The following is a 13129-nucleotide window of genomic DNA, read 5'->3' on the forward strand; positions in this document are numbered from 1 at the left end:
AAGCTTATTTTCAGACATTTTGATTTGATGTCAAACTGTATATTTCAGAGGAAGGATTATCGGAACTCATAGCCAAAACAAAAGGCAAACACCAAACAAGTGTAAAACGTCACTTCTTCAAACATATGAAATCAAACATACGAGATCGAGTCGGAGACATTTTCTTTATCCCAACTGAAAAATCATTACAAAATCACATCAGCTACATACACATACATTCACAGATACTTTACAACTCTTCAATGAGGTGATTAAATTTAGTGTTCATGTTTTTTTTTACTTCATTTATCTGATGATGTAAACAGCTGTTATATCAGCACGTACAGTGTTAAAACTTCATGATTTACTTCCCACATAATTTATCAGTTTGTTTCTGCAAAAGTCATCAAAGTCATTACTGGCATTATTATTGTGTTAGTTTCATGTATAGTTCTTAAAACACCTTGCAGTACTATAGAAGTGATTTCCACTATGATCAAACATGTTTTGTAAACTGAATTAAAATAGACATATAGAAATTATTTTTTCCCAACAATTACAATTCTGCACCATCCATTAAATCCATTAAAATATGATGCCATTAGCACAGTCTTTTCTTGAAAAGATATATAGCTATACACTTTTTAAACTAGAAAGCAGCAAATGCTTTGTTAACAAATTCCAATTTAAAAAGTCCTTAAACAGCAATCCTCCTACTGTCCCAACACCTTAGAAAAAACTAAAATCAGAAGAACTTCACCGACCTCAGAGTCAACTCAGAGGTGATTTACAGATGTGAGGCCATGAGGGGGCAGTGTAGAGTCATGTTACTGAAGTAAGCAGCACCACCCGGGTTCAGAGTTTCCCTGTCATTCATGGTTTTTCTGGCTCTGTAAAAGTGTTTTACTGCAGTTTTCAAAAGGTCTGTAGAAGATGTTGCTGTTTCTCAGCACAACCTTAACTGCAACTTATTCAAAGTTTATTGATCAGAACCTTTAAAGCTGAGAGCCAGTTAACGTCACGGACCTGCTGCTCCTCTGAATGTGGATTCGATTTGCTCCAGTGTCTTGCCTTTTGTCTCAGGGACAAACACCATGGTGAAGATGACATTCGCGATGCACATACAGGCAAACAACCAGAAGGTTCCAGCACTGGTAAGAAGATTCTGCAAGAAGTCACAGTTACAGACATTGATGCCTCAATATGTTATCATTGTCTCACTGTATCATTGTACAAATGTGGTGATGAGACTCACCATCATGTCCTGGAAGGTTTTGGTGATGAGAAACGCCATGCTCCAGTTTGTCAGTACGCAGATGGCACTGGAAAACCCTCGTACTTTGACAGGGAATATCTCCGACATGACAAGCCAGGGGATTGGACCCCAGCCCAGAGCAAAGCCTGAGAACACACAAAGATCAAACTCAGAGAATGTGCAAATATCAGGCCAAAACCAGGCAGAGAAGAGAAGAGGAATGAAGTGTAACATACACAACGTTTTTCATGCCGTTAATTATCTGACTTGATTTATTTGCAGCCCAACCTCACAAGTGAAGAGGACTGCTTCTTTATGAAGTTGTGGCTTCTGATTAGACAAAGTGTTGTGGGATACTGGAAAACGTTTTCCTAGATTTACTAGATTTAAACCCTATTTCTCCGAGTTAACCTAGTTCCCTGGTGTCCTAATGAACATTCAGTTAATTAAAAGTGTTTGTTCAGTACATCCTCCATGACCGGAGTCTCTGGTCTGAAATACAGTGGCAGTGTGATGCCGGTTGCAGACCAGACTCCTCTGTTAAATACTGCGATTTTAGACATTTCCCTGGTAATTGTTGAAGATTAATCCACATTTTCAGGATTTTTAAGTAGTTTCTTTCTAGTCTCTTCCTATGACGGCACTCTGACCAATCAGTAGTCGGCAGTCTATAAATAGTATCTTGTACCAGGTACTATGCTAGTGGAAATGCAACTTAAAGGTGAAGTAAGTAGTTTATAGTGACATCTAGAGGAGAGGCTGAAATTTACAACAAAGAACTGCTCCTCTGCTCACCCCCTCCCTTGAGATTGGGCACCTTGCTCAGGGGTACCCCAACCCCTGGACCTGCTGAGATTTGAAAAGGCAACCAACCGTACGGTTACAAGCCAAGTTCCCTTTCGGCGAGGACATGGGCAGCTCACTGTCTGACAGCAAGGTAAACCCCTAAATATATTCAAAACATAGCTCTCACTACAAATTCATGATAGCATTAAAAAGGCTGCTATCATGAATTGTCTTAACATGTTTTCTCTGCTGTTACCAATCACATCAAAATGACACATAGTACCTCAGCCACACCTACTTAAAAGGAACCTGAACTATGCCTTTAAAGGATATTTTAGTACCTCTTATAATGTATGTGAATTATAACATGACTAACCAAGGTTTGGGAATGTTTAAAATGTGGATTTATTGTGTGGCAGCCCATAGCCAAGTGGCTGCCCACTGCTCCTAATTCTAGGAAGGTTCCTGGTAGAGAATGGGTTAAATGAGAATAATTAATAAAGTATATCTTCTTCACAGAAAGCACCTATAAGATGGACCTCGACCTTGTCTATACTCATCCTGACGTGACTTCCGTTAACCTAGACTCATCTTTTCCCAAAGCACTATAAAGTGAAATAATTTGTAGTTCTATTTTTTTGGTTTGGCTACTTACATCCTCTGTGTGATCACAGTATCACATTATCTTATACAAAGTGTATTGTTTTGATGCCATAATTTGCCTTAACACACTATGCATTGTATCAATTTTTGAATCGAGAATCGTATGATTGAAATTGGTTGAATTGAGAATCGCTTTTGAATCGAATCGAGACACTAAGAATCGGAATCGAATCGTGAGACACCCAAAGATTCACATTCCTACTGTATACATTTTTTTTTCATGCCTTGGACTGAATGAGTCACTGCTGCATGTGACAGGTGAGCTCACCTGCGATGAAGATGGCCATGCTTGCAAGGGCCAGCCCGGCCAGGTCAGTGTGAGGTTGTTCACCAGCAGCGTCCGGCGAGGCCCCCGTGGACACCAGATAGAAGTAAACTCCAAACGCAGTGGTGCTGATTACCATGGCAACACCTTGATTGTTATTGGAGAGAGAACTGTTATGACACTACTGTATGTTTTGAGTTGAGTGATGTTGTTATAGAGTTGAAGCATTTTGAGCTCAAGGTAAAAAAGAAAAGAAAAAAGAAAGTAAATAAAATGTATTAGTAAAACACGTGACTGAAAACACCTGAGACTATGAGCAGGATTTTCCTTCCTGCCTTGTCCATGATCAATGCAGCTATTGCAGTGAAGATGACCTGAATCAAACCCACGATCACTGATGCAAGGTCACTTTCCTGGAAAACAACACACACACAAACACTGTATATTAGAGTATAAGTATAGCTGTTCTCCGTGAATTGAAAAAGCCATGTCCCTGTTTAATCTGGTGACCTTGTTATATCAACATCAGAGTATTAGTAGTAAGTCAGTCATAAAGCTTTCTGAAATGTTAACTCCTCCTCCTTGTGCCTATAAATTCTGCCAGTAACTGGTGCACAGAGCTGATAATTATTGTCAACTCTGCTACTGTAAAAAAACAACTATAATCCTTAACCGTTCCCTCAATAATATTTAAAATGCATGTATGAAGAATTTCTGACTTAACTGGCAACCCGTGGTTGCTCTGCAGCTGAGAGGCTACTGACTGCAATGATTGGTAGACGGCGGTAGGTGGCGCCACATGCCAAAACATGATTTCAAAACATAAACATGATTTGCAGTCTGTGAAACATTTTTTTTTATTGCAAATATTTTGGCTGTACTGTTGTTGTTGGTGAGTTCAGTTTGTTATATGAACATTATTCATGAGTCTCTGTGACATATTAGGAGGATTTTATGGCCAGTTGCTTTAGATTTATTACATAATGCACCTTTAAGCTGATGTAAATTGTATTAAATGTGTTTTTTCCTCTTCACCAAGAGTGAGCTTGCTGGGTTCTTGAGGTCAGTGCTGAACCACACTTAAAAACATCATCACTGGAGGTAACTACTTAAATGTACATAATCTGTGGAACTGTTTTGAAGCTCAACCTGTGTCAAGAATTAAAATAAAATGTCATTTAACACAAACACCAAAAACAAATCTCACCTTAAAATGTGCTTGTTCAAAGATGTTCTGAGCATAGAACATAATGGCATTGATCCCAGTCATCTGCTGAAACACCATCAGCATGATTCCAATCATCAGAGGCTTGTAGACGCCAGGGTCCTTCAGGTCAGACACCCGCAAAGTTGAGCCCTGGGAAAAGACAGTGCTGTTAGGGAAATAATATAACACTCTACAGAGGTGACCACCCACACTGCCCACTCCCCTTGGACTCACCCGCTCCTCACAAGCACCCTCGATACGAGCACACTCCCATTCAACGGGGGCATCTGGCCCTCGCAGGAAGCGTAGCGCCTCCACAGCCTCCCGCCTCTTGCCCTTTGACAGCAAGAAGCGGGGCGTCTCCGGCATGAAGCACATACAGACCATTAAAAGTGTTGGTGGAATGGAGCTGCAGATCGCCAGCCACCGCCAGTCCAGGAAGAGGGCTGCAGAAAAAGTTCACACCAATCTACAGGTTTATGTATTATTATACATCATTATTTACATGATGTGGGCCCGGCCATAAAAACATCATGGACACTGAGGACAATAACTGAGCCCACACAGTGCTTATTTGTATTGTGCTCTTCTTTCACTTCTGAAAATGTAGTTTCGGGCTCTTGTCTGTATCACAGTAACCAATGTGTAAAAATACAAAAGCCTTACAATGAGCCTTTGAAATAATCATCAATCAAATTAATATTATGAGTGTGCAAAGACTCGATGAATCGATGACAGGAAACACAGGAAACAAGGAAGCCTCGTTAAATCCTCTCATCTGCTGCATCTACAAATTTGCATCTACAGATTTTGCTGCTATTGTGATTGTTGTCAGAACACAAGTTTAGGCTGAACAGATACTGGATAGAAATGAAACTCCTCTTTAGACAAGATTACAAGGAGCAAGTACCCCATACACGCACCAGTAAGCAAACAAATGATTAATTTGAGTCTCAGATTAATCACACATTTAAGGGCCATTTATCCCAAAAGCATCACAGCAACAAACACATTTTCCCTGTCCTGTGGCCATGGAAATCGTCTTTTGGTTAAATGGTGAACAGACACTTTCCACTTTGTCTGAGTGAAATGTTCAAGTGAATTATCTCTAATAACTGGGACAATGAGTCTCATACAAGCACTAGTCTGTTAATTGGCACATGTGCTCATACTTAAAACTAGGGTAGGCAACATATTTTGTCATTATAATAATCTTTCTAATATAAATCATGTGATCTGAGAGAGAGAACCAGACCTCTGCAGTCTATCCTCTAAACTCCATCTAACCATCTGGATCTGGCTGAGATTCAACATTGACCCGTTTCCATTTGAGATCCTGACAACTACCACTTTTAAGGACCAGTGTCTGGGATTTTGGGGCATTTAGGTGTTAAAATTGCACTTTGCAACCACTGTCAGTGTTTCTGAATCCTAAAAATTCCTCATTCCAGGTTTACATTAATATAATTTCTATGTGACACCATAATATAGATATCAACTGATACTATACAGTATATAAAGACTCCAGGCTCAATAATCCAGAATTCATGAGATGCAATGTCATAAAAGCGGCTGATTTATTCTCCGTCAATTTTATATACTTGCATTAAACCACAAATTGATTGTTTCATATGATGATTTGATCCAATGATCTTGGAGCTGCAATCACGCATATATTGAGTTACGAGCAACCAAACATCTAAGGCATCCTAAATATTACAAGTACACATGCATCACATGACACGCCAGCTTCTGCTGACGAAATGTGAATGGCATGTAGTTAATGAGTTTAGAGAGAGGAGTAGCTGTGCCAGTGCTACGGGTCGAGTGAGCAGTGAGTGAATCTCACCATATCAAAGATCAATCACATGTAAACACCTCAGTAAAAAGCTTTTTCAAAGCATCCTAGTCACAATACGACAAGACAAGACAGTTTCACATGAGAAAACGTGTGCATGTTGTAAAACTCAATGTTATCATGTCACAACTAGGGATGGGGCCGATCCGATCCAGTATCGGGTTCCGATACAGACGTAATTTACGGATCGGAAATTTCCGATCCAACTGTAGAGATGTCCGATCCGATACGTCTGTGCTTTAATGTGGTCTACTGAAATGTCTCCACAAGTGATTCCCTGACTGCTCCGCTAGCTGGCTGCAAAAAGTGGAATGGATTGCCTGAGCGGAGGCGTTTCTCAGTCTCAGTTCAGGAAATCCATTCCACAGTTTTACAGCCAGCTAGCAGGCGAGCATTATTGACCAGGAGTTAACCAGGAAAATCAGCTCCTCTGCAGCAGACATAATCCCAGCCGTCACCGTTTTAAAAAGCCTGCTCGCTGAGGAGACCTGGACTGAACGTGGCATAAAAACAATGAAAATCACACTCCTCCAAGCCAGGGTTTACGTTAGCCGGTATATGCCGGCTTTTGGCCGTTGTCACCTGAATTTGGCCGGCAAAAAAAAAAGTCACCAGACAAAACGTCTGTACAATATTGAAACTTGTGGTTTCATTCAAAGATCACATGAAAATTAGGAACCGTCGTGTTTTTGTTTGCCTGAGAATGAGGCCTTTATATGACAAGTTTGGATCTGTACGGTGAAGCTGTACTAAAGATTTCAAATGCAGAAAGTAGTACTACAAAATAACACATTTGAAAGTATTAATGGGGCAGCGGAGGATCAACAACCCACACCAAGGCTGTCTAATAGCAAGATATTACAGGGAACATATTGTAGGCCTAGGGTGACATATATTTTATGTGAACCATTTGTCTCAGTACAATAGAAGCAATGTTTTCATCGTTCTCAGGTTCTATGAGGTGTCAATAACTCATACAACCGCACTTCAAAAAACCTGAAATATCACATCAATTAACACAAGTGTGTTCGCCAGGGAATTTCATTACCTTAGTGGAGGTTTTTTCTCCTGTTACGTCCTATTTTTTTAGGACCATGTTTTAATTTTAATCAACCTGCAATCAAGCCTAACAAAATGGGATTCAGAGAGTAATAAAAGAGCAATACCACTGCAAACATCTGAAAAAAAAAAATCATAGCTGTATGATGTACCTGCAAGATAAACTCCCATGATGCCGAGCACCACCATCAGCTGCACACAGGAGCCCAAGGTTCCTCTGACCCGCTCGTGCGCCATCTCAGAGATGTAGAGCTATGTAAAGAAAAGAGCAATGATCATGAATCAGAACATCTTAGACCTTAGAAACAGAATCATTCACCAGTTGCATGTCATACACTGGTTAAAAAGCTGCTTAAAATCTTTTTGAACCGATTATTCAGTCAGAATCTAGGACTCCACAAAGAGACGGTCCGCTCCATTAATGACGGCATAGTGAATTCCAGTTGTTCTTCTTTACAGTTGGAGTTCATAATTTCCCAGTCATTAGCAAGAGGCTTGCACAGGCACACCCAATTTAGTTGTTATTCAAGTCCTCGACGTGTTCATATGCCTCGTGCCCTGAGGTCATGATTCAAGATGGCTGTTCCAAGCATCAATTACTTAAAGGTGCCATTAGATTCAAAATACTGAGGTCTTTTAGGTTTCGTTTTCTGACGTAACTGGCAACCCGTGGTTGCTCGGCAGCTGAGACTCTACTGACTGCAATAATTGGTAGACGGCGGTAGGTGGCGCCACATGCCAAAAGATGATTTCAAAACATAAACATGATTTGCAGTCGACAAAATATTTCTTTTTAATGCAAATATTTTGTCTGTACTGTTGTTGTTGGTGAGTTCAGTTTGTTATATGAACATTATTCCTGAGTCTCTATGACATATTAGGAGGATTTTATGGCCAGTTGCTTTAGATTAGCACTTCTGTTCTTTTGTGTCCCGTGTAATAAGCTGCACACAGTCCTGTCCTACTGGTGTCTGGGAACATGTTGCTGCAGCGTATTTATGTAGGAAATACTTGTGTTTATCTAATGGACTGGTTTAGTGTACTTGTCTGCCAACCGAGCTATAGCACTAACATTATCCAATATTATCCAAATTTTGAGCTTCGGATGGAACTGGATTGCACCTAACCTGTGCACTACTGATTACCAATTCTAACTTCCAAGGTTTGTCTGTGAATAATAATCATGTATTTTTCTAAAACCTCCATCTCAATCAAATTAAATCATTTGTTGATCAAAGTAGATCTTGTGTTTTAGCTCTGACGTCATGTGTTTCAAGTGATAGCATGTATAAAGGCTGTAAATACCACAAACATACTAATAAAGTACCCCTTTGACCTTTTGGCTGACTAAAACTGGTCACAGATTGTGTTTTTCAATGTGAGTTTAATTATCATAAGCCCCGTCAGATGTTGGATGCAGGAGTGTGACCAGGAGAGGGTCAAATGAGTATGAATGACTGTCTGCGTCTTACCGGGACGACCAGCGATGTGATTCCGCTCGCAAGGCCGGTGAGCGCTCTGCCGATATAAAGCATCCACACGTTCTGCGCTGCGATGATGACAGTGAAGCCAAAGACGAAGGGCAGTGAGCAGAACATGAGGGTGAGCTTCCTGCCGATCCTTTCCACCATCCAACCGCCCAGCAAGCCGCCCACTGCTGCTCCCACTGTCACAATGGACTGACAGACACACCACATGACACACAGTTTTTACCTTTGTGTTTTATCTGCATTTATACTTCATGATAAATAAAGTACCAAAGTTCTTATATTAAATCATTCATTTTGCCTGCCTTTAACTTCTCTTTCCATGGCAATCTCCCACTACAGTTCTCTTCCTTGAATAACCTCTGAAGTCAAGTTAACTCCAAACTGATGAATAATGACATAATACTGCTGATGAGGTAAAAACCACACCACATGTAACACATCACATGACACTGAATCATCACGGTGGCCGACATCATTACCCCAAACCAGGAGGCCTGGACATCGTTGAGCTGCAGCCGCGGGTCAGCGATACGCATGAGCTCAGGAATGACAGGAGAGCTGTAGCCCAGCACGAAGCCGAAGCTCATGGGACCCAGAACGGATGCAAATGTGGCCAGGTATAAGTTCCTGTTCTTCACTTTGCTGCAGAGAGACAGGGGAACAGAATGCAGGCGGGTCATTTGAAATGATGATGCAGCTGCTTATGGACATAAATGTACATACTGGACATGAACGAATGGTTATGACTAGAGCTGCAACTAATGATTATTTTCGTAATCGATTAATATGTTGATTATTTTCTCGATGAATCGGTTGGTCCAGAAAATGTTTAAAAAACTTTGATCAGTGTTTGTCAAACCTGGAAATGACGATGTTCTTGAAAGTCTTGTTTTGTCCACAAACCAAAATGATTTAGTTTTAATGATTTTTTTGTTATGTGGAGCAAAGAAACCAAGAAAATATTCACATTTAAGAAGCTAAAACAATCAGAAATCTTGTTTTAATCATGAAAAAAAGCTTCAAACCGATTAACGATTATCAAAATAGTTGCCGATTAATTTAGTAATCGATTAATAATCGGTTCATCGATTAATCGTTGCAGCTCTAGTTATGACAGATAAATGTGGATGTGCTGTGAATGGTGAAACTGTAACATTTCAACTTAATACCATACAATAATATAATAATAATAATTTTTTTGGGAGGTTTAATTGCAGGATCAAATGTTTCTTTCTATCGACAAGCTGTTCCTCCTCACCCATGATGATGTCTGTGTGTGTTACAGTTTGTGTGTGTGTGTGTGTGTGTGTGTGTGTGTTATCTCGTTAGGACCTGAACAATGATCTTGTCAGTGATCTAGTCTTCGTGGAGACAAAGACCTGGTCTCACAGGGGCAGAACCTCAATTTGGAGCAAGTGGTTAAGATTAGAGCTAAGATGTGTGGTGACGTTATGATAAAAGTTAGACATTAACTGGTTACTGTTGTGTGTGTGTGTAAGATCACTGACCTTAGATATTCGTCCTGTTCAGATTGTCGTCCTGTCAGATCCTCTTCTCCAACCTCCTCCTCCTCCAGCAGCCCTCTCCTCTCTTCGTGTACGTCCATACCGGCGACGACACAAACAGTTTCACCCTGTCTTCCGTGTTCACTGAGTTTGCTTTTATCACGGGTTCGTCTGAAACACCCGCAGAAAACTACAACAACAGCAGCAGCAGCAGCAACAACTGTTGCTGTTTGAGCAGGAGAAGAACCGCAGTGTCCGAGAGAACCGTGAGCTGATGTGTCTGACCCCCAGTGACTCTGCTCTGTCTGCGCTGGTTCCTGGATCTTCACCGGTCAACTTCGCTTTGTCAACATTTCGGTCAGCTGACGACTGTTCCCGCCGCATCCGGGATGGTCGTTTCAAAACAAAAGCCTTCGTTTTCTTTTTTTTGTGATATTTTTATTGCGGTTGGCAAAGGCGATTTGGTGCATTACTGCCACCATCTGGTATGGAGTGTGGATCGAAAAGTGGATGTACTACTACTGCAAAATAATAAACAAATACATAAATAAATAAATAAATACATAATTAAGTAATTAATAAGTATGTATTTATTTATTTGTTTATTATTTTTATGTTTATTATTTATTAATTAATTGATTGATTCATTCATTCATTCATTCATTCGGAACGGATTACTAAACTGAGGGCACCGATTACTAAACTGAGAGCACGGATTTACTAAACTGAGGGAACGGATTACTAAACTGAGGGAACGGTAAACTGAGGGAACGGATTACTAAACTGAGGGAACGGATTACTAAATTGAGGGAACGGATAAACTGAGGGAACGGATTACTAAATTGAGGGAACGGATTACTAAACTGAGGGAACGGTAAACTGAGGGAACGGATTACTAAACTGAGGGAACGGATTACTAAATTGAGGGAACGGATAAACTGAGGGAACGGATTACTAAATTGAGGGAACGGATTACTAAATTGAGGGAACGGATTACTAAACTGAGAGCACGGATTACTAAACTGAGAGCATGGATTACTAAACTGAGAGCACGGATTACTAAACTGAGGGAACGGATTACTAAATTGAGGGAACGGATTACTAAACTGAGGAAACGGATTACTAAACTGAGGGAACGGTAAACTGAGGGAACGGATTACTAAACTGAGGGAACGGATTACTAAATTGAGGGAACGGATAAACTGAGGGAACGGATTACTAAATTGAGGGAACGGATTACTAAATTGAGGGAACGGATTACTAAACTGAGAGCACGGATTACTAAACTGAGAGCATGGATTACTAAACTGAGAGCACGGATTACTAAACTGAGGGAACGGATTACTAAATTGAGGGAACGGATTACTAAACTGAGGGAACGGATTACTAAATTGAGGGAACGGATTACTAAACTGAGGGAACGGATTACTAAACTGAGGGCACGGATTACTAAACTGAGAGCATGGATTACTAAACTGAGAGCATGGATTACTAAACTGAGAGCACGGATTACTAAACTGAGGGCACGGATTACTAAACTGAGGGCACGGATTACTAAACTGGGGGAACGGTTTACAAACCACCTATTACCCTAGCGGGGTAATAAATAGAAGGCCTTGTACTTTTCAGGCTATCCAGACTTGTTTTGCTGGATCTGCTGATCTCCCAGCTGTCAGTTATCCAGAATTCAAACTCCAATGGCTGAGAGATGCAGGTAGGAGGGAGCGAGTAAAAGAGCTTCTGACAGAAGACAATGCTGTACAACTGCTCCTGCAGCACAGAGTCCTTCCGGTGTGCCCACCACATCAGCCAGCCAAGGTGAGATAGAGCCAGAGGAGACCTACTCTGCAGGAAAGGAAGTCATGGACTACCTTAGCTCAGCCTATGACCATAATACCGTTTTCAAACATAAAGAAACATTTTCTTGAAGTACAGCAGTCCAACTCCATCGTGTTTTCAGTCTGGGAGGGTTGGTGCTCACGCCTAGAAGAAATAGACTTTCTGACCTGAAGAGGTTTGAGAAGCCTCTGTTAATGAGGTACAACCACTGGTTTACTCGCCCCACTCATAACATACAAATACGAGCATATGAGATCAGCCTTCATGTGGTGTTACACTGTTTTGTTTTATAAAACCAATCCTTGCTGCTCTAATGCCGTAACATTACATATACATAACATTAAACAACAGGTTTAATATTCATAAAATGTTAATTCATGTTAGATTTATAAGCAATGTAGAACTGCCATGACAGTGTTTAAACATATGTACACTGTACAGTTAAGTCAAGAAAGACTGTCTTTATTTTATTTTTTAACAAAAACAAGTATTTATGTTAAGTGAAGTCAAGAAAGACTGTCTTTATTTTATTTTTTTTAATAAAAACATTGCTTTGGGGTGTGTCGGCAGCTGCTGAATGTAACTAACAAAGTAGCTCGTAATCTATAACTTAATTACTTTTAAAATCAAGTAGTCAGTAACTTAACTAAGTTACTAAAGGAGTAGTCAGTAGTCACTAATCACATTACTTTTTCAAAGTAACTGTGGCAACACTGCTGACGGGCACTTGTTACCCTCGCATTTTACTGATTTGCTTGCTCTTTTCAAAAAGTTCAAACTAATGCAATTCATTTGGCAAAGTTGAAATCGTTGTTCTGTCATCTTGCCACCTGTACTCCCACACAATTGCAGAAGAGATACATCTACAGAATACAGACAGGCATTGGCCTTTTCTTATGGCAAAAGGTTACAGGAATAAAGAGTAAAAATGGTAAAATTAACAAGGGCAGGAGCTGTAGATCATGGAGATAAGTGTGAGGAGGCTACTGCAGTCGCTGACTTTAATCTTCTCCCCACAGCGGGTCATCTTCCTCTATCTTGCCCCATTGCTTGTGTGCTCAGTATCAGTTTTAATACTGAACAAAATGTGTAAAACCATAATGGTGGCGTTTGGTGTTACCAAAAGAGGAGTAAAATGGTGGTATTGTCCTTTAATTTGAATTTTTTTCTCTTCAGAGTACCAGTAGGTGGCAGCAGAGATACATTTTTAGTCATTGGCATGG

The 13129-nt window shown here is 40.4% G+C and overlaps 1 protein-coding gene across 1 annotated transcript; it reads right to left on the bottom strand.

The window, feature by feature from the left end:
• Positions 1–56: 56 nt before the first annotated feature.
• On the bottom strand, positions 57–10201 carry slc2a8 (solute carrier family 2 member 8). The gene is made up of 10 exons (XM_083904511.1): positions 10071–10201; positions 9042–9204; positions 8545–8751; positions 7225–7324; positions 4390–4601; positions 4156–4305; positions 3253–3361; positions 2952–3095; positions 1235–1380; positions 57–1144 (listed from the first exon to the last, which is right to left on the bottom strand). The coding sequence occupies exons 1-10, from the start codon at positions 10166–10168 to the stop codon at positions 998–1000; spliced, it is 1476 nt and encodes a 491-aa protein (XP_083760637.1). The 5' UTR covers positions 10169–10201; the 3' UTR covers positions 57–997.
• Positions 10202–13129: the final 2928 nt, after the last annotated feature.

This window comes from Microchirus variegatus, assembly GCF_963457635.1.
Source record: "Microchirus variegatus genome assembly, chromosome: 18".
In the NCBI taxonomy this organism is placed as follows: domain Eukaryota; kingdom Metazoa; phylum Chordata; class Actinopteri; order Pleuronectiformes; family Soleidae; genus Microchirus; species Microchirus variegatus.

Coding starts and splice junctions, on each gene's coding strand:
- slc2a8 (XM_083904511.1), bottom strand. CDS start 10,168: ATGGACGTACACGAAGAGAGGAGAGGGCTGCTGGAGGAGGAGGAGGTT. Junction 8,752..9,041: donor TCCAGGCCTCCTGGTTTGGG/GTAATGATGTCG, acceptor TGTGTCTGTCAG/TCCATTGTGACAGTGGGAGC. Junction 1,145..1,234: donor AAACCTTCCAGGACATGATG/GTGAGTCTCATC, acceptor GACTTCTTGCAG/AATCTTCTTACCAGTGCTGG.